The sequence below is a fragment of the Dermacentor silvarum genome, chromosome 10 (assembly GCF_013339745.2).
Source record: "Dermacentor silvarum isolate Dsil-2018 chromosome 10, BIME_Dsil_1.4, whole genome shotgun sequence".
Lineage (NCBI taxonomy): Eukaryota > Metazoa > Arthropoda > Arachnida > Ixodida > Ixodidae > Dermacentor > Dermacentor silvarum.
In genome coordinates this window covers 147,128,917-147,149,307 of record NC_051163.1, presented here as the reverse complement: position 1 = coordinate 147,149,307, position 20,391 = coordinate 147,128,917, and the positions used below count along the sequence as shown (strand labels likewise).

Sequence of the window (20,391 nt, the reverse complement as noted above, 5' to 3'; positions counted from 1 at the left end):
AGAGTTCTTTAACCGTCATCGAGGTTGTGCATAATACTCTCACGTTCCAGGGGAATATTTGTGTATCCATATTGTTTTTGTTCTTGTGCTGTGTGTCAAGAGGAGTCAAGTTGGCTTACGGAGCCTTTCCAGGCCCCGTAATCTGTCTTTTGTCTTTCTTGGAGCGGTCGCGAGATTCGCGCCGCTCACGAGGCGCTGGGAGCGCTGGCTGGCTTGTAGTTGTGTCCATCGACTCCAGGGAGCCGCTGGACTTCCGCTCATTCGAGCGGGGTGTTTTCTGGGTAGGCCTTGCATCAGAAAGCAGGGCCTTGGAGGCCACCAAACCAGAGGTCGATGGGCCCTCCTTAAGAGATGGCGTAGCAGCGCTGGCTGCTGTCGCCTGGGGGGCTTGTGGCACAGCCGCGGCCACACTCTTTATGGGCCGGGCCGATGCCGGAGTCCGCTGCGGCGTTGCCCCCTTACGCGCTGCACCAGCATACCCTGCGATATGTAGGAAGGAAATGCGCTTTCGCGCTTCCTGAAAGGAAATGTTTTCTTTGACGTTTAACGTAATTATTTCTTTTTCCTTTTTCCAGGAAGGACATGAGCGGGAGTATGCAGGGTGGTCACCGTCGCAGTTTGCGCACTGTAGTGTATCAGTACAATTGTCGGCAGGATGATCGTGCGACGCACACTTTGCACATGTGGTACGGCCCCGGCAGCTTTGAGAGCCGTGACCAAATCGCTGGCACTTAAAGCAACGGCGCGGGTTTGGAATTAGGGCCTAAGTTTGATTTTCAGATAGCCTGTTTCAATATATTCTGGCAATGTACTTTTACAAAACGTCAAAATTAAGTGTTTAGTGGGGATCTCTTTGTCATCCCACCTGATCTTAATTCTTTGGACATTTGTCACATGCTGTTCCTTCCAGCCCTCAAGGAGCTCGGTTTCACTCAAGTCAAGGAAATCTTGTTCCGATATAACTCCGCGTGAACTGTTCAGAGATCGGTGGGGGTTCATCGAGACATGGGTATTGCCAATTTCAGCAAGTCCAGACAGTTTCTCGAACTGCTTCTTGTCAATTAGTTCTAGCAAGCGATCGCCACTGGCCATTTTTGTGACCTTATAACCTTAACCTTGTTTCTCAGTAAGGCATTTTGCAACAACAAATGGTGATAGTGTTCTTGCAGTTTTATCAGTGTTTTGACAACTTAGCACGTGGTACTTCGGGTATATTTCTTTGGTCTGGACAAAAAGCTTCAGAGAGTCAACGGTGTGCCATCTCTTGGAAAGAGGGTGATCGGGGAGTCGGGGGAACGACGAAAAAGCCATATAAGTTGCTATAATTTCGGTAGCTATGCCAGCCTCCCACCACGGAGCCCAACAAGGGGACGCTACGAAACCCGAAGGCAACGAAGACGCCCGCTGTACATAGCCACTATAACCTATTATAATAGACCCAAGGCTGGATAAACTGCACCAGGTTCACCCTTGCTGCCTGGAAAATTGGAAGTAAAACGAAGTGAAGAGAAGACAGGAGAGATGGAAAGTGAGAGAGAAAGACGAAGGTTGGAGGGAGAGAGAGACAGGAAAAGGCAACTACCGATTTCGCCCGAGGCGAAAGAGGTGTGTTGCCTCCGCCGGGGGGCCATAAAGGTCCAAACACCCGGCTTCGGCTCAGCCTCCAGGATACCCTTTTCCCCGGACACGGCTAAGCCGCGCAAGTTGAGACGCGGGAGGGTCCAACCCCCCTGTGCTCGGGTCCGTGGTGTCGCAACACACCAAACGCCTGCTGACGCAGACGCCCCTGCGGGGCCGGAGGTGACACTGAGCCAGTTCTCTTTAAATAAAAAAATAAAAATAAAGGCTATGTCAGTTTAAACTGCCCGCATTTTTCTTGAAAAACGCCGTTTTCGATTAATCACCGCAAAAAATTTTGATTACTAGAGGAAACAATGAGGGTCATGCCTTTCTCCTAAATTTCCCGTCCGAACGGCAGCGTTGGTATACGTTAGTGGGACGTCACGATTTCACACTATAACGCGTAGAATTATTCAACCGTTTCAACCCCTTGAGAACAGCTTTTACAAAACGTCATAAGAACTTGTTACATTTACCGTTTGGTTCGGATAGAATGCAAGGTTGTCCTTCCTTATCAATAAACAATTGACTACTTCAGGCGACATTGTAAGCTCTCTGATTGCAGTTTCGTAGCCGGTGTGAAGCATCCAAAAAATTTGACAAGTAGGCAGGATGAAAGCCGTACGAACACACAATAGCGCCAAGAAAGTGCCGAAATAAATTCTGGAGTGAGAGTCCCCGCTGTTGCCTGACAGTGCGCGATTTCTTATACGATAAGAAGGTTCGACGTGTTACTTGCAGAACTGCCTTTCGACAAGGAATATCACTGCCGCAATCCCTGAAGTCATAAAAATTGAAAGCAGCGTTGCCAGGTGTGATCCGGTTTTGCGTATCCTCCCGTTTAACAAACCTGGAATCCCCATGAGACTTACCTTTTCGGCAATCTAGGAATGTGTAATGTACTAGTACTAGCTCACCTTATTGTTCCTCTGTATAGTCCCTATAATAATGTGTTTTAAGAACTACGTGTCTGTTTCGCACTGAGCGACTAGACTGCGTAGTCAAACAATGCGGTGCCGGGAAAAATATCTAAGTACGTGGCGCCTTCTGTCTCTGTTAGGGAAAGGCACGGCATTCACCATGTTTTGCTGAAGCAGTGTAAAATAAGGCACAATCGTTCCTTTGCCAAGGAATCCTACGTTAATTGTTCGCAACCATGCTACTCATCACACGTTTATCTATTCAGTACAAACGGTGCCTAGAATGGCAAGAAGTCAGCCGTAAAAAAGAAATCGAGTGACGAATTGAACGTCACATTTTCCCATTTCACTCATTCGCTTAAGGAAATCTTGTTTATTATACCCGGAAGCTCCTTTCGCAGGGCGTGCGCAACATTGATGCTGCGTTTACTTGTCTAGACAAATTGATTCCGGCAACACCTTAGTTGCCCGACTTCCACTGGCACTAAGATCCGCATTCAATAAACAGCGAGGCACCCGGAACATTTTTAAATCTTGTAGTATAGTTTTTTAGCGTGAACAAAGCGTATTGTTTTGAAGTGTTTCGAGAACAATAGATGCGAATTCTATTTTTTTAATTGCTACGCAGCACTCACTGCGATAGGCAGTTTGGTCGCTAATTGTCCGTACCCGCTTCTGAAATAACCGAAAACAACGCGTGTTCTTTCATTCATGCGCAGAAGTTAGGGGATGCACCCTCCTAGCTTCGGCCATTCAGTAGGAGTGTATTTAGATTTCCAAAATTTAGCCGTCATTGCATGACGAAACCTATAACAAAAGCCACGTAGTTGCGGAATGTGCGAAGCGGTCTTTAACGTGTCCGCCCAGACGACAAATGTATCGGTAGCCTCACACTGCATTCCATGAACCTGCTGTCAAGTTTCATTCATCTTTCCGAATGACCTAAATGCCACAATATAGTGAGCGTCTGCGCCACAAGCTCATTTGAGAAATTTTGTTCGCTAATGCAAACAGAACATGGCATGACATATGTACAATATGACATGGACGCACTGCAGCACTAAAATACTTAAAAAGAGAGAAAAACGCAGCAGTCATATTTCCCATCCATAAGTAATCTATTGCTTTTTGCTAGTTCCATTCAAACATAGCTCTATTGAAAATTTTTATATGCCCTGTACCACAATCCTGTTTGTTACCATATGGTTTATGTAGGAACAAACAGGGGATTACACCATATGGCATATAATATATTCCAATTGGTAAGCGCAGGAAAGCATACAATTGTGAAGGGTGCAATGTCAGCTCAATGTTCGATAAAGGTACGAAATGAGCTATAGTCAGTCAGGTTCGTACGAAATGTAGCTTGCACTTGTTACAACGAAGGTGGCACGATTCCCAGAAAACACAACAATGACAGCAGCACGACCACTGCAGTATGACAATGATAGCACTTAGACACCTAAAATGACAAAGATGACGACGGTGGTGTCATGATAACGACGACAACGTTATGGCGTTAATACTCCACTGATTGAGAATGGCCAGTGCACTGAAAGATGCACAGCAAGATTTCGGTTCGAGTGCTTCGGATTACAAAAAAAAAGTTAGCAAATATGAGTGCGCTATAAACACCGAAAGATTTTGCATTCTTGAAAATGACATCATTGATCAGCTTTTGTACTTTATGACAACATTTATTTCCATATCTCTTCTGTGCAGCTCACGGGAACCATTTGGCCCTGTAATGCCAGAGTTCCATGTCAAGGAAAATTAGAACAACTCGTTCCCCTTTATTGCTGGCAATGGAGAGCAGAATTGTACAAAAAGAATAGAATGGTATTAGAACTTAAATATAATTAGTATGGTAGTAATGAATTAGTAGTTAGTTTGCTGAATTATCCACGCCTAAAACTTCAATCCAGCACATTAAGAAGCGAGTATGGACAATAATGTTTCTCGGGATTAAATCAGCATTTTGGGGCATCAAACTCGGCGAAGTGTGTACGATACGTCGGGCATTCAGGGTGTAAACGTGCTCTTTGAATGTTACACTGCAGTGTGGCGTCATTTACATTTAACACACTCTGCTTCCTGTGAAATTACAGCTTTCGACAGCAATATACTGCAGTAATGGCAAATCCTTCATAATAAAACTCGTGCTCATTGTGAGACTAATTTGTGACAGCTTCCGTATCGAAGCCTCCTTTAGCGACCTCAGTTACTTTGAATGGAGAATCTAACTCGGTAAAAAAAGGGCCACGTGCCAGGCTACAGCCGCACCCCATCAGCGTGAGCATTGACGTGAGCGTATTGGCGTGAGCGAGAGAGCATATTTTACGCGTTCGCGCCGACGTCACATTCGTTGCAGCATGTTGACGGTGGACCAAGGCACAAAACACTTTCGCTTTCAAAAGATGAAGTACGTGAACGGTGAGTGGAACAGGTGGATGCGGCCCGCACACAACGTGACATCGCAGCCATGACATCTTAACGAAACGGAATAGGGGCTACGCCCGAGACATGAATCTCGTCGTCAATGTGCCTCGATCAGAAAAGTCTGGCTGGAGTTGCCAGTAAGCAAGCACTTCAGATATTCCATTGAGGACGAATTCCAAGTTTGAGTGGACCATGTTGGATCGTTTGTGATTCATGTCAGACATTTCCCAAGTGACTGAAGAGGTGGAGAACTACTGTGTTCCGTGTGTGGCATTGGTTACGAGGGAGTTTGCGGCAAGGTTAAGTGGAACATTACAGTACGATATGGTGTAGGGTGTCAATAAGACAAGCATTGTGCTTGGCAGGAAGGTTAAGTAGAACATTACACCAAGATACCTTGTGAGCGTGACATCGTTTTTGACATTGAGCTTGGCAGCGATGCAATGATTACTATGTCTGCTTGAATACCAATAAGGTTTGCAGTCGACCATCGAACTACATAAAATTGTGCAGAAAGGTCACACACGAAAGCTATTGCTGATATTGAGAGTCCGCTACAATGAATTCTACCACAAATTTGCGATTTTGATGGCGCTAGGCATCTGAAGTCACCATGTCCTAGCCTACCAATATTAGCATGGTCATTTATTTTTATTCAGCTAACGTTCACAGTACATACGTTGCCATAAATAATGAAGGCATCTGTCATATTTGAACCAACATTTCAATAGCGTATTTTGTCTTCGTCAGCTTCACAGCAAGGCCTTCAACTAGTCAACAGTAGTCCGACAGCTTGTCTCAGGCTGGAGGCAGCGTTTCAACAACGTAACCTGTCTTTGTCATGTTTACAGGAAGCTGAGGGGTCCAACAACTATTGTCCCTGGCTCGAGCCAGAGTTTCAAGAAAGTGTTTTGCTGCCGTCAGGTTACGAAAAGATGGAAAAAGTAAGTGACGAACTACGGTTTAACAAGAGATGTCTCAGGCTGGATTCAACATTTAGACAAAAGGATTTGCGCTGACAATCGCAAGTCCCTTTGCTGCAACGTTGGCTCCAGCTTTGGACATTCCTTGCTAGACCAGCGCCTATTACGTAGCACAAGAAGGTTTCCAAAACTTTGCACGCTGCGGCTTACTCTTGGCATCGATTGCGGGAAGCTCCTCGTTGTCGAGTGGCGTAAGCTTGCCGTGGACGTGCTGGTCTTCGCCCACTCTCACCAGTACGTCCTCCAGGGAGGTCACGGTCAGGCCCACCGACACGATTCCCAGATCAGCGCTGCGCTGCTCGATGTCCTGGCAGCAAACCAGAGCACCGAGTGTTACGAGACATCACACGAGACGTGGCTATCGCTACGCGTCGTTGTTTTTCGCGAATAATGCTTGTTTCACTTCGTGAGAAGAGTCTTTGTTTTATCATTTTGGCGCATTGGTTTCGATTGACGCTTGTATTCCTGTTTTGCTTCCATTCGTATTCCATTTTGCATATACAACGCCCTCCCATACAACGCCCTCCTTAGGGCCTTCCAGGGTTTAATAATGATGGTCATTATCAGCTTGTTGTACGTGCTTGTGGTGTTCAGTTACGGTATTCTCCACGCGCACTCACTCATCCCTTGCTCCGTCGGAGACACTTCAATTTCACTCGCAGATCTGGAGGTGCCGATATGCGCTAGAAAGGTAAGCTGGCTCGTGCAATCGTCACCCGTTCTGAATCTTCCATCGGTGGTGTGACAATCGTGTTATAGTATAAAGTCGAGTCTATGAGTAACAACGTCGACGCGATTCCCGCTGCGAAATGGCAGAAAAGGTACACGAAGGAGCATCAGTAAAGTTTAAGCTGGTAAGGTACTCTTGCAAAAAAAGTCTGTTCTCAATCATTTCATGAGAAAACCTCAGTTGTTATCGAATATAGCAAAGTGCGAACTTCCGTTTCTGGGATTTCGCACTGGTGCCTTATAGCGCAGGTCGCGTAATCGCGGCCGTCAACTATTCTAAAACAGTTTCTTGGCCTAATGGATCAATTTGGCGCGGGAAATGTTCTAGAAACTTTTCATGCTGACTCTAGTTCGTTTATAATGCAGCATGGACCATCTTTACCATTAAAAAACAAACTAGGGCTGAGCAGAAACCATCAAAAGTTTTGACGTCACTGTGAGCTGGTGAGTCTGCATCTTTTGTGGTTTGCCAAACCACCTGCCACGTTAATAGAGCAGCCGTTCTGCTGTTGCGAAGGAAAGTTAACTAAAACACATAGGGTGTAGTTCCCCATACTGTCACAGCAGTGAAGCTTACATTGTTCGCTTTATTCACGCTACTATCTTTACCGCACGCAACATAGAGACCGCTCACGAAGACATCGATACAATTTTGATTAGGCATTTTGATTAGGGCTTTCAAGATTTTGCGACAAACGTTGGAGAATCGAAACGTTGGAAATCGAGATTACAAATCCGCACGTCTGCACCAAGAACACGATAACGCAGTTCTGCAAACTTCCTCTCGTAGAACATTTGAGTCCACATTAACAAACATATCTTACGTTAGAATTGTTTGTAAGAGCAAATTCCAGCCAATCATGTTGCTGGTCATCGCATTAGTCAAGGAAGCCGGACAATGTCAAAAAGCAGATGCGAACAAAAAGCTTTCTGAATTCCCCCCAGAAGCCGAAAAAATTGATATATTAGCTTGCAGCTTATCTGAAATATTGATTTTTACAATGTTTACGGGGGTTGTCTAAAGTCGCACTCGCAAATTAAAGTTAAATTATGCGTTCTTACTTTCCAAAGCCACGATTTAATTAGGAGGCACGCCGTAGTGTAGGGCTCCAGACTACCTAGAGTTCTTTAACGTTCATCCATCGCATGGTACACGAACGTTCTTGACTTTCGCCCCCATCGGAATGCGACCGGCATGGCTGGAATCGAACATGCGACGTTGTGCCTACTCACAAATCCATGGTATACTTATGGAGGGGCAAAAAAGAATAAATTTTGTCCCCTCAAGATTTCTTTAACACTTATAATTTACAGACTTGTGGTATCATTTCTCATGTTTAATGAAAGAGTTGTGAACACGATGTTCAAGTAATTTTTTTACTTTGATATTTTCAACAACTTTTCTATAATAAAACATTGGTCGAACAAATAAAAAAACGGGTTCCTTAATTGAATCTGCAGGCTCTGGCATCTTTATTTAAATGCAAATTGCATCATCCGTGAATTGAATGCCGAGCGAAATGATGTATATAATCATCTTAAATTTAATGCCCCTTACCTTTCCTTAAAACGCGCAGCACAATATTAGCAGGCTGGAAACATGTTAAGTATTTGATTATGATCAGAAATACATTAAGGCTAAGCTATACGGGCTTTCACTTAGCATTTTTTGTGGTTGTTTCCATGCGCGACCCACTTTAGATAACAAAGAACCATCACAGAATCAACTTCAAACTGCGTCCACAGGCATGATGGTTTGCGAAGTACCATGAACATGGCGACGGTCTTGCGGGTAGTGATAATTTGTCCTAAGATGAAAACTGCCTCGTTGTCCGAGTTGCTCTGCAGGCGGGCTTTCGGCGCGTAATCGCGCAGCAGATTCAGAACAGCCATCACGTTGCAACTACGGCGCTTGTGAACCTTCATGTGGTACCCGGTACCGAAGCGCTGCTTCAGGAATGCCGGTGAGCCACCACACCTGTGTAACATGGCAAAAAAGAATAGGTCAAAAAATAACCTATTCTTGAGGAATGTGTTCGTGGGTATGTCTCAGTTTGCTCCAGCAATAGCAAATGCTTTCTTGCCGGAACACTAGAGATAAATAGCACTAAACGAACGTGAAACAAGAAGGAAAAGGCCAAAGGACACGACGCTATGGTCTTGTGTGTTGTTCGTTCTTCTTTCGTTCTTGTTCTGTAGGCTCTCGCATCTTTGTTTAAAAGAACGTGAAACAAGAACGACAAGGACAAAGGACACGACGCTATTGTCTTGTGCGCTTCTCATTCTTGTTGCACGTTCTGATAACGACAGTTAAATATGTATCAATTCTGTAATGAGCATGAACTAACCCTAATTTCTCTTCTAATTGGCCTACAACAGCTGTTCCTGTTATGTGTTGACATTTTCCGTAACCTGTCGTCACTTCCGACGCAAAGGTAAACAAAAAAAACTAATTTTCTTTAGAACACTGTATAAACTGGCGTCTCAAACAACATAAAAAATTAAAAAAAATCGCCGTTTTGCCCGAAAGGCTAATCACCGATTGCGCCAGCAATTTAGTACACAGCTACACGACGCAAGTAGACAGCTATACGGGCAGCTATACTAAGGATAGCAGTACTATCGGCCGTGTAAACGCGTAAGCATTCGCTTACTAACTAAATTAACAAGCATGGTGTCATGCGCGCACAATCAAACATGAACACATCTCACTCGATGACCGCGGAAACTTGCTGTAAAAATGCTGGAGTGAGGAAGCGCGGCGGGAGCGAGCCAATCGACCTTCGTGCTGCCTCTTGCTTCAGCGCGAACTAAGCGGCGAAAACACGGCGGACATCGCAGATCGCTTTCTAGATGGGGCTCGAGCGGCCGCTTCATACGCAGCAACCGTCGCAGTAGAACACGCCCCCCTCCTTTACCCCCCGTGCCATCCGCGCGACGGAAGACTGCGCGCTTCCTCCTCGCGTTCCTTCCGTGCGCGCGCGAGATTGAGTCGTCTTCGTCGGCTCAACCTTGCACGCTGTCCCTCCCACATACAGAAATCGGCGTCCGGCGACGACGTCATCGCTCATAGACTTATACGGCACATCACGACGATGCCGACGGTGAGGGAAGAAATGCACCTGGAGCGTCATTATAACTGCTATCGCAATGTCTCACACTGAGACGGCAGTATTTGTAAATAAAAAAAAGTATGCGAACCGGAATTTTATCCGGAGTGGAACCTGCACCCAAACCCGTATTTTTAGGACGTGCCTGAACCGAAAAAAATAATAACGGTTACCGGTCCAGCATAAAATGGTTCAAGCATAGAGTGCGACATCATCATCATCATCAGCCTATATTTTATGTCCACTGCAGGACGAAGGCCTCTCCCTGCGATCTCCAATTACCCCTGACTTGCGCCTGCAAATTTCCTAACTTCATCATCCCACCTGGTTTTCTGGCGTCCTCGGCTGCGCTTCCCTTCTAGAACTTGGTATCCATTCTGTAACCCTAATGGTCATCGGTTATCCATCCTACGCATTACATGGCCTGACCAGCTCCATTTCTTCCGCTTAATGTCAACTAGAATATCGGCTATCCCCGTTTGTTCTCTGATCCACACCGCTCTCTTCCTGTCTCTTAACGTTAGTCCTAAGATTTTTCGTTCCATCGCTCTTTGTGTGGTCCTTAACTTGTTCTCGAGCTTCTTTGTTAACCTCCAAGTTTCTGCCCCATATGTTAGCACCGGTAGAATGCAATGATTGCATGTACACTTTTCTTTTCAACGACAGTGGTAAGCTCGCAGTCAGGATTTGGCAATGCCTGCCGTATGCACTCCAACCCAATTTTATTCTTCTGTAAATTTCTTTCTCGTGATCAGGGTTCCCTGTGAGTAATTGACCTACAGAGTGCGACAACGGGTGCTCAAAAGACGCCATTCTTCAAAGTAATTACGTTTTGAATGGACGCACCCCACTAGCTGATTGTTACTACTTCAAACCAGTTTTTGTTGCCTGCCATGGTTCAAAGCACATGTGGCACGCCTAAGCAGAGAGCAACGCTCTTTGATTTCTACAAATCAAATCATTCCCGTAGCACTATGTGCGTGGTTAAGACGTTTTTGTCGGTGCTTAGTCAGCACCACCTAGGTAGCACAAGGCCTGCTCACTCTGATCTATGACGTCATGCTACACGGCCCGAAATTTCCATTGCCAAGGCTGGCGTGATGAAAGCGGTGACGGCACCACGGCTTACTCGGAAGCATCCCGATTAGGTTCAATGGCAGTTGGGCCAGGTAGCATGACTTGATGGTTCGAAGTGAACAGGCCTTGTGCTATCTAGGTGGTGTTGGCTTCGTTAGCCCAAGACTACGCGCCACGTACAGATGGATATACGAAAGATTGTCACGGTGTTTGACGCAAACTGTCCTTGTTCATCGCTGAGAAGCATCAATGTCCCCCAACCTGCTTTTATTTCTTGAATAAGCTGAAAACTGAGCGAAATGTTAATTGGAGACGTCTTTCTTTGCAACAGACAAGAAGCTTGGAGTTAAAGTTTACGTTATAAACTGTGAATCCACGCTGGCTTCAACACTTCAGTTCATGTACCGCAGTTCGCTCACCACAATTCGAGAAGCAATTACCAAGCGAAGAAAAAAAGACAGCTGACTTAACTGATTATGTTGCTGTCAAGGCGTGGAAGCTAACCACACCGAATGCACCAGACACAGGCATGCTAAATAACTGTCTCTTTAATAGGCACATCTAAATTTCTCCGTATCTGCGCAATACATTAGCAAACTGCTTCATTGCTGAAAAAAATGCGTCGACTCATTTGTATTAGTTGCCTCGGCTGGTTCCGGATATCTCTTTTTCCAAAAAATGTGACGGTTCACTTCCTGAATGCGGGTGATGCGCAAGCGTATGGGTACTTAGCGCACATGAAGCTAGCATCCCTCGGTGCGCTTAGATGCCTACGCTGTTCCCATCGCAGATCGTATTCAAGACAAGGCTCGCGCGGCCGCGCCATACGCAACAGCCGTCTGTGTAAACAACCCCCCCCCCCCCCCCCGCTTTCAAGCGGAGGGACGATGTGCTGCCCCCGGCTTTATATTAACATGTGAAGGCCCTAGCACCTTTTTTGTTATTTTATTAATTGTTTGCTATTGCCCCGACGCGCGCAGGTCTGGTAGAAATGTGTGAGTTTCCTCGTAGCAGAATGAGGCTTTCTCGTACATTCAAATTACAATCCGACGGCGAATCCGACGCCGAATGCGAAAGTCGTAACTTACCATTTTTCTGGCGGATTTCACTGTGAGAAATTCAATGTTTGTTCACTAAAACCTTGCACCACGTGGAGGGCCTGCGCGGCCGATGTGGTTGGAGGATTTTCTCCGCCACCCGCAATCACACGCCGGTTGCCGACGCCGGATTTTCTATGACACGGGTCCCTAAAAGCTATCGCGTTAATATACTCAAACATCAGGACCAAAACATAGGTGCACTCTTCTAAGAGTCGCGTCTAGACCCATCAACTATACCTGTATAACTAACTTTTCATTATAAAACCTGCTAATATTCAGAAACGCATTCCCGGAAATATATCCCGCTGCCCATGGATATTGATTCTAAACACCTCGTACCCTTGGCAGGCTATATTTGGAACGTATCGTATCTTTGCTTCAAGGTCCTTGTCAGATAGGGCAAATGTTTTCACACTCTCTCCAGCTGTTGTTCTGCGTTCAGTGCTTCTGCGGTGGATCTAACCACCTTGACGAAGGGGCACATAAGGCACTATTCAATTAGACGAATTCTCGTTTGGCGCCATGAACTAGAAGGAACACCCCTTCAGTTCCTAGCTGGCATATGTACTGTTATTCATGTAGGTTGAAACACAAATTATCAATAAAACAACTATGAACTGCAGGTTAAAAGTTGTGACTGCTGGAAGGTCCTATATCGTCAAACTTGCTGAAAATGCGACATACCTTTCAGCTTTCGAAAAACGCTGGCTTTTCATTATGTTCCTTTGTCATTTTCACACATCAGTCTCGCTACGTTTAAGCAGAAGTTTTATGTTTATGTTGCCGCGATGCTAGAGAGAAAATTCAGGTCACTCCGGCACTGCTTTCAACGACACTATGTAGTGAATTTGCATCCACTATACTTTGTTTCATACTTAGCAGACAACGCCGGACAGGCTACTTGTCCGGATGCTAGTGCAGTTGTTTTAATGCGTTCGCATTACGAGTGTCAAAGCGGAAAAAAAAAATTGGGAGGACGCTTAAGCATCGCTTTTAAGAGTGGAACGCGATAGCATTCAAAGATCCCTGACTGCTACTCATGGTTCCCGACGACTGCAGCCTATGCAAACGAAATAGTTACTTGCAAACACTGGCGGCGAACGCTGCGCACGTAGGCGAGCTTTCTGGTAGAAACGCGGCCTCTTGCGTGGGCCGATCCCGGAGATAGTGCACAACCTCACCAAATAAATTACATCATTTTCAGGTTTCCGTATTTGTCTCGCACATTTAACATTTCAGTCTGAGAAGATTTAACATAAAATGCATGTGCTGTGGGTGTTTTCTTTCATGACATTTGTCTGTGGATTGTCATTCTCAAAATTCCGAAGAATAGCTTTGCCAAGAATGCAAGAAAAGGTATGAGCAACATTAAAGATAGAATGGTGTGGCATACCTAAACGTGGTTGGGGACGATTTTCACGGCCTGCGGGCGCCAATGCCGACGCCGAATTTTCTGCGACACAGGGCACTAAACGCCATTGCGTTAAAACCTGTAGCAACTGCCAGAGGAGGTTAAACGGCGTTCCATGTAGGCTCCCTAGAGGCTGTCAACGCAGAGCGCCTCGGCCTAAAACCCCTCAATAAAGAAAAGTAGCGCCATGTGTTGAAGATCGCCGCTTTCCTCCTCTCCTGCCCGTTCTCTCGGCGCTCGGCCCTCCGATTGGCTGAATGCTGTCACGTGCTCTCGCGCGCTTTTTTTCTTGCTTGTTTTTTGCTCCCGCCGCCATCGCGGTGCCAGACCATTGCGAGCGGTGTATGGAGGCACCACGCATCGCGTCTCCTTTGTGCTTTTAAGGCGTAGTGTTCGCGTTGCCGTGTTGCTCGGCATTCGGGTGCAGAACACGCGAAACAGACGGCAAGCGACTCTTCCGGATTCCATCTGTGAAGCGAGACGCGGCGCAGAGGAAGGTCTGGCTTCAAAGAATCAGCCGGGCTGATTTCAACCCAACACAATGGTCCCGGCTGTGTGAGGTAAGCAAGCGATTCTTCCGCAAAACGGAAGAATCGCTATGCGAGACCGCAAATGCAGCCTCGCATACACCTGTAAGATGGCCGCTGCCGCGCTACTCAAATCCGCAAAAAATGAAAAAAAAAATGTGTGGAGTAGTGTAAGGCTTCCTGCAAGCGAGCGAAGCCACTAGCCTCATTATCGACGGACCGCTTCCGCCTGAATGATCGGTAGCTCACTAGTCAGTGAAACCTGTACGACAACTGCATATATACAGCTGGTGGATCATTCACTCCCTCAGCGTAGTCATTGTTAGAGGCCCGCTGTGCACGTTAGCCGCTGGCCAACGAGGGACTGGAGTTACTGAAACGCGGAGATGACGGCGCCAGGTCTACCAACGCCGAGGTCGCGCGTGGCATGGCTCAGTTAAAGCCCGACTTAGAGGCTTTAGGCTCACTGTATCACCGCTAATAGTACAGCCATCTAAGCGCAACGGCCTTTATGCGTCCTCTCGTTGTTTCGGCAGCCAGTCATAATATAACGCGAAAAATTCCGATCAAAATACGAGTTCGAGAGCGCGAGTGACACGTAGCCACAGCGTTTCATTCGGAGAGCGTCTGCTAGTTCAGCACCGCGTAGGGGGAGCCACGGTCGACAGAAGAGCGAGTGAACGCCGGCGCAGGAGGAGGAGAGAGGAGATGGCGCTACTTTTCTTATTTAGGGGCTTTACCTCGGCCTACCATCCTCCCGCGGGACGTTTCCCCTCGATAAACAGGTGGTCGCGGGATGAAATTCCGATCACGGGGGCCGCATTTTGATGGAGAGGAAATACGAAAACACCCGTGCGCTTAGATATAGGTGGTCCAGGTGGTCCAAAGAACTCCAGGTGGTCCAAATAATTCCGGAGTCACCCGTTATGACGTGCATCATAATCAGATCGTTGTTTTGGCACGTAAGACCCCACAATTAAATTTAATTAAATGAAATGAAATGAACGCTTCGCCTCGTTTCGCCTCGCCTCCTTCGCTCAACGGCACCTACACTTTCCTCTAGGTGGCGTTGCTTTGCCGCGCGCTCAGCTAGCTCCTTAGTACTTTCCCCAGCGCGCGATTCTCTTCACATTCGCAGGCGCCTTCCTGCTCCGGTTTGTTCGCGGCTTCAAAAAAACATTGGCCGATTGATCTGACTTGCCTCTTTTTACAGCGTAAGCTGTTATGGGCTCATTCCAATAGCTGTTACGGTTCGCGATGGTGCCCGCCGCCGCCACCGTTGAGGACCGTAACCACTGCCGCCGGAAATGCTTTTGAAAAAAATAACCGGTTCCCGCCGGGATGGAACCTGCGCCCGCTGCGTGGGAGCCTGATACTCTAGCCACTGAGCCACGCAAGCGCTTGCTATCGAGCAGCGGAAAAATGCCATATAAACGCTCCCTAGGCAGGCGCGCAGGCGCGGACGACCCGAGCCTCCGCCAGTATGGTGGCACCATCTATAGTTAAGGTGTCTGCAAACGCAACGTGCCTGACATTAAGTTGCAGTTGTAAGGCTTGGTCGGGCTCAGCAGACTGCTGTGCAGAGAGCATTACAAGCCGCAGCTCGCCGTCGACGCCGGGCGGACAGTTCAGATGGTTCTCGTCAAAACGAGGCGAAGAGACTTGCCGCGAAGACCCTTTTGTGCGTGGTGCCGAAATCGAAGCCACTCTTGAGCCGCTCCATAAGCTTACGTTGTGACTATGGTGCGTGTGCCGCGCAGGCCTGTGACTTTTTTTTTTACAGCGTAAGCTTTTATGGGCACAATCCAATAGCTGTTCCGGTTGGTGATGCTGTCCGCGGCCGGTGTCCTTCGGAGCAATGAGAAAAAAGAATACCCAGTTCACGCCGGGATCGAAACCAAGCCCTCTGCGCGGCAGTCAGCTACTCTGCGTAGCACTGCATGACGCAATTTTCCATTTCCAGCACTTGCTAGCTGCTGCGGAAACACGTTCTATACATGTGTCCTAGCACGTAAATAGTCACGCGATGTGAGACGCGCGCCGTGTAGCTTCGATACGTGCACACTTAGCAATGCAGTTGTATAATATTCCACCGGGTGGCATGCCATGTTACAGTTGCATCGTATCGTGCCATTTGTCACGCGATGCGAGATGCGCGCCGCGTAGCGTTCATACGTACAAGCTCTACTTTGCTGTTGTGTTGTATTCCACCAGGCGTCACAACATGTAGCAGTTGTATCATATCGGGCCAGGTGTCGAGGGATGTGACAAGTGGGTCGTGTAGGCTCGATAACTGTGTTTTACTCTTCAGTACACGTTATGGCGTACACGTTATGAGGTACAAACCGCTGCTGAAGAAGCAAGTCGTAGAGCTACGCGCGCGGCTTCAACCAGGCAACGTCGGGCTCAAGAGACCGCTGTGCAGAGAGCAGCACAAGCTGCATCTCGCAGTCGACGCCGGGTGGACAGTTGAGTTTGTTCCGTGAAAATGACGCAAAGAGACAGTTTCCTATGGAGCTGCTCCTCCAGATTGCGATAAAACGGCGCTGCATTTGCCGCGCAGGTCTGCAACTTCTTAATGCATTTTTCAAAGGCACATGAGCACACCAAAGCATTTGTGCGATGATAAGGAATATCTTCTATCGAGTGCGCGTTATAGTGCTGTTTAATTTCTGCACTGCGACGTACGTAATGTCGTTGTTGACCGAAACGGTATTGCTTGCTGTAGCTTCTAAAACACACGCGCAGGCGCCAGCATTCTTTAGAGTCATCGTCACCATCGACATCTTGAACAATGTCTGCCTATCGTGTAGAGCACCATAATAATTATTATCGTAGCGCAACGATTCTACTTGGCCTGATGCGAGACAGTGGGCTAGTGGACGTTTATCCATATAAACTGCTCGTCCCCAAATTGTTCGGGCAGCCCCAGTGACTTGATGAAAATTGTGCAGAAACCATAGATGATGATCGTCTGTAAGCGAACAGGAACGCTTCTGCAGAAAGCTATATTCGCGTTGTCAAAGAAAGGATGCGCTTGAAAGCGTGTATTTGTTACAGTGACGATATTGCGTAGCAATTATTGTTTCATTGACTATTTCCACGGGGGAACAGAGTTGTTGCAGTGGCCTTCTGGATGCAGCCGTAGATATGGGCGTTGAGATGCCTAAGCGCTTCCACTGCGTTCCACGCTGATTTCCTTTCTTTGTTGTTCAAAGCGAATAGCTTTCTTTTGCACTTCCGTCGGTTCTCGTGGTCGGCGGTTGACTATGTTTTCGGTGACAGCTTACAGCGCGTACCTGATCTGTCCGTTGGCCATGATGACGATGCGGTCTCCGAGCACATCAGCTTCGTCCAGGTGCTGTGTAGTGAGGAAGATGGAGCATCTGCGTCGAATCTTGAGCAGCAACTCCCACATCTCGCGGCGACCTTCCGGGTCCATGTTCGACGTCGGCTCGTCCATGATGATCACCTGGGCGGTGAGAGAAGAGCACTCATGTGGGAGGACGAAGTAGTTTTGTCACAGCGAGATGGCCACATGCCAATGTTGTGTGTGACTGGGAATTTACATGAAGCGCAAAAAAAAAAAAACGCTGGACAGACGGGCCGAGAAACAGACAAGGCAAGCACTGGTTTTTATCAACTTGAGTTTGTTGAACGAGCACGTATAAATACACGAAAAAATAAGACGGGGAGGGGTCGTAGCAGAGATCGCACTGCGCAAACTCTGTGGGCACTGCCAGAAATCAAAACTTAAATAGGCGAAACATCAAAACATAGCAACGCAGATAAAACCATCCAGCTGTGCGTGAGAAACTGGCTTGAAGCGCTTGCTCTTCTCTGCCCCTCCGTCGGTGTTTTTTTTTTTTCACGCTGCTTTTGACCTCCTCAGCATGAATGCATACCAACTCGGCCAACTTACGGTACTAATACGTACGGTACTAGCTCGGCGGCCGCTAAATGAATGGTAAGCCTGTGGTGGATTCGCTCGTTGACAGAATGCAGAATGCTAACGCAAGGCGAGAACGTGCAAGTTTAGATCTTGTACAAATTGCATACAGAATCCGCAGCAGGGTCGCTCTGAGTGGGTGCGTAAGCGGAAGTAGTCGCTATAGGTATCACCGTGCGTTCCAAAGTAATTCAATATTTCTCAATAAGTAATTCAATAAGACAAATTTCTTTAAGACTATCACCGACTTCATACTTGTCTTGTCTATTGAGAATGCGCACGAGCCGCGATTACAATGTCGAATGTAATCGCGCTCCAGCGATAACTTAGGAAGACGGCGATACAGGTGTAAATATCAGATGGACTTCACCGGCGAGGATAGATTGCGACGGCCGACGAATGTGCTTTGCCGCTTTCGTGTTGCTTTGAGTGGTACTTGTTTCTCTGAACATAAGTTCTGAGAACAAATGACAGAATTAGCTATCTGCGCATGCTTTGCGTAAACCTGATAGCATAAAGAAAGGAAGCGTGTATCGAGGTGAAGAAGCAATAGGATGCTCCAAACGGTCAGGGTGCGGTAAACAACGCTATGAGAAGCTACACCACATTTTACCTTATGGCGGGCGCCAAAAGGTATTCGTAGCACGCAATTTTCCATTTCCTTGCTAAGCAAAACAATCATGCATACGAAGACACGTCACCAGATTTAGAGATTCTTCGGGTGATGTACGGCAATATTTTTTACCTGTGAAAAATAGAGCAGCAGATAAAGTTGCATAGATTGTCTCCTTAAAATTGATTTTTGCCAACATATGCAAATGATTCTCTGGGATTTCAGATTGACTGTGGACAACAGTCAAGATATCACAACTCCTGCAGCAAATGTAGCAAGGGCGATGTTGCAGCCATTGATGTTGCTGGTCCGCACATTGAGAGCGAAAATTCGAGGAAATTGTATCTTGTTTCACATGCGCTTTTCAGTATTTTTCTTGACTTTCGCGGAAAGCAGATCTTCAAATACTTTTTCCTGTCAACCTTTTAGTGCCGCCCAAATGCCGTTATGACGGCAATCAAGCGTAAATTTGGGCGAATTGGTACGTGTGCTTTATGAACGCACCGGAAACAAAGACGGCGATATGCAGTTGAACCATCGAACTCAATAATTTATTTCACTTTTACCAGCCCCCATTTTTTCAAGATTTCGACAATAAAATGAGCACCTTTTCATTTTCCTGCATGCTGCCTTCTCACTTGCGCTTATTCGCTTCTTGTTCAATCCTTCAAAATTTAGACATTCGGTGCCTTGTCGCCTGCGACTCTGTGTGTATGTTCGTCTTTACTGCGTTAATAAAATTAATTTATTCTGGAGTGGAGTTCTACGTGCCAAAGCCATGATTTGATTATAAGGTGACTCGATCATTTCATTCAGTGGGCGACTCAGTTATTTCTGACCACCTGGGGCTCTCACACGTGCACCCAATGCACGGTACACGGGCCTTCTTGTATTTCGCCCTCACCGACATGTGGCCGCCGCGGCGGTATTTGATACTGCGACCTCAAGCTTTGCAGCGCAACCACAGAACCACTGCAGCACCACGGCGGACTTAAAATGCGTAATCAGTTCTATGCCTACCCAACGAGGAAACCCGTCCTTCCATCCGTCACGTAAGATGATCGTTTACAAGATAGGGGTGAATTGACCTTCGTGCTGCCTCTCGCTTCAACGCGAACTAAGCGGCGTGAACACAGCGCACACGAAGCTATCAGCACTCGGCGCTCTCTGTCCACATGGCAGATCACTTTCAAGATATAGCGCCCACGCGGCCGCGCCCTACATAGCCGCCGCCTGTGTAGGGTTGATCACGGTTCATAATGGTTCGACGTCCTTGGATAAGGCTCTAAAGAGCGATAATGGCTTACAATGATTGGAGCGTTACCAGTGCACCTGACGCCACCACCTGCAATAGAGTTTGCTTGTGCCATCAATTCATCTTGCATTGCCGTCCGCAGCAGTTCGTGCCACCGCAGCGCTGTCGCTTATACTGGTGGGATAAAGTTTTATAACAATGATAATGACACCGGGCTGCGTGGTGATGAGCAAGTGGCACAATGCTTACGCATGCTTAGATTCCCAGAGGAATCTGGCAATACTCCCCAGAGGAATTATTGCGTGAACGTTTTTTGCAATCTCTTCATAATGAATATTTACCATTGACAAGTAACCTCGCCACGTTTCATTGCCACAGGAGATAGATGAACACTCCAAGCGAACATTCGCCGTTTCCGTGGGGCTACGTAGTTATACGTATGTTATATACTTATCCATGCCGTAAATGCAAGTTGTATTGCTACATTATTCCTTGAAGTTGCTCATACCAAGTCTTACGTTCTTGGCTAAATTATTCCTCAACATCCGCAGGAGTGATGCGGATTGAATTGAACATTTAATATATGGCCCGTTTGTGAACACGTAGGCTAATCTCGCCTTGCAAAACCGGGCTGACTGCCTCCTAATTTTCGGGTCGC

General features: G+C 47.0%; 2 protein-coding genes across 2 annotated transcripts in view; one reads left to right on the top strand and one right to left on the bottom strand.

The window, feature by feature from the left end:
* LOC119431898 (ATP-binding cassette sub-family A member 2-like) overlaps positions 1-5,927 on the top strand; it is a 40,653-nt gene extending 34,726 nt beyond the window's left edge. Inside the window, exon 11 of the mRNA XM_037699338.2 lies at positions 5,831-5,927. Coding sequence (XP_037555266.2) covers positions 5,831-5,927 — 97 coding nt within the window. The remainder of the gene's footprint in view (positions 1-5,830) is intronic.
* A 30-nt stretch (positions 5,928-5,957) lies between these two features.
* LOC119431896 (phospholipid-transporting ATPase ABCA3) overlaps positions 5,958-20,391 on the bottom strand; it is a 39,653-nt gene continuing 25,219 nt past the window's right edge. The window contains exons 11-14 of the mRNA XM_037699337.2: positions 17,216-17,388; positions 8,459-8,669; positions 6,113-6,269; positions 5,958-5,962 (exon numbers count right to left, since the gene is read on the bottom strand). Coding sequence (XP_037555265.2) covers positions 5,958-5,962; positions 6,113-6,269; positions 8,459-8,669; positions 17,216-17,388 — 546 coding nt within the window. The remainder of the gene's footprint in view (positions 5,963-6,112; positions 6,270-8,458; positions 8,670-17,215; positions 17,389-20,391) is intronic.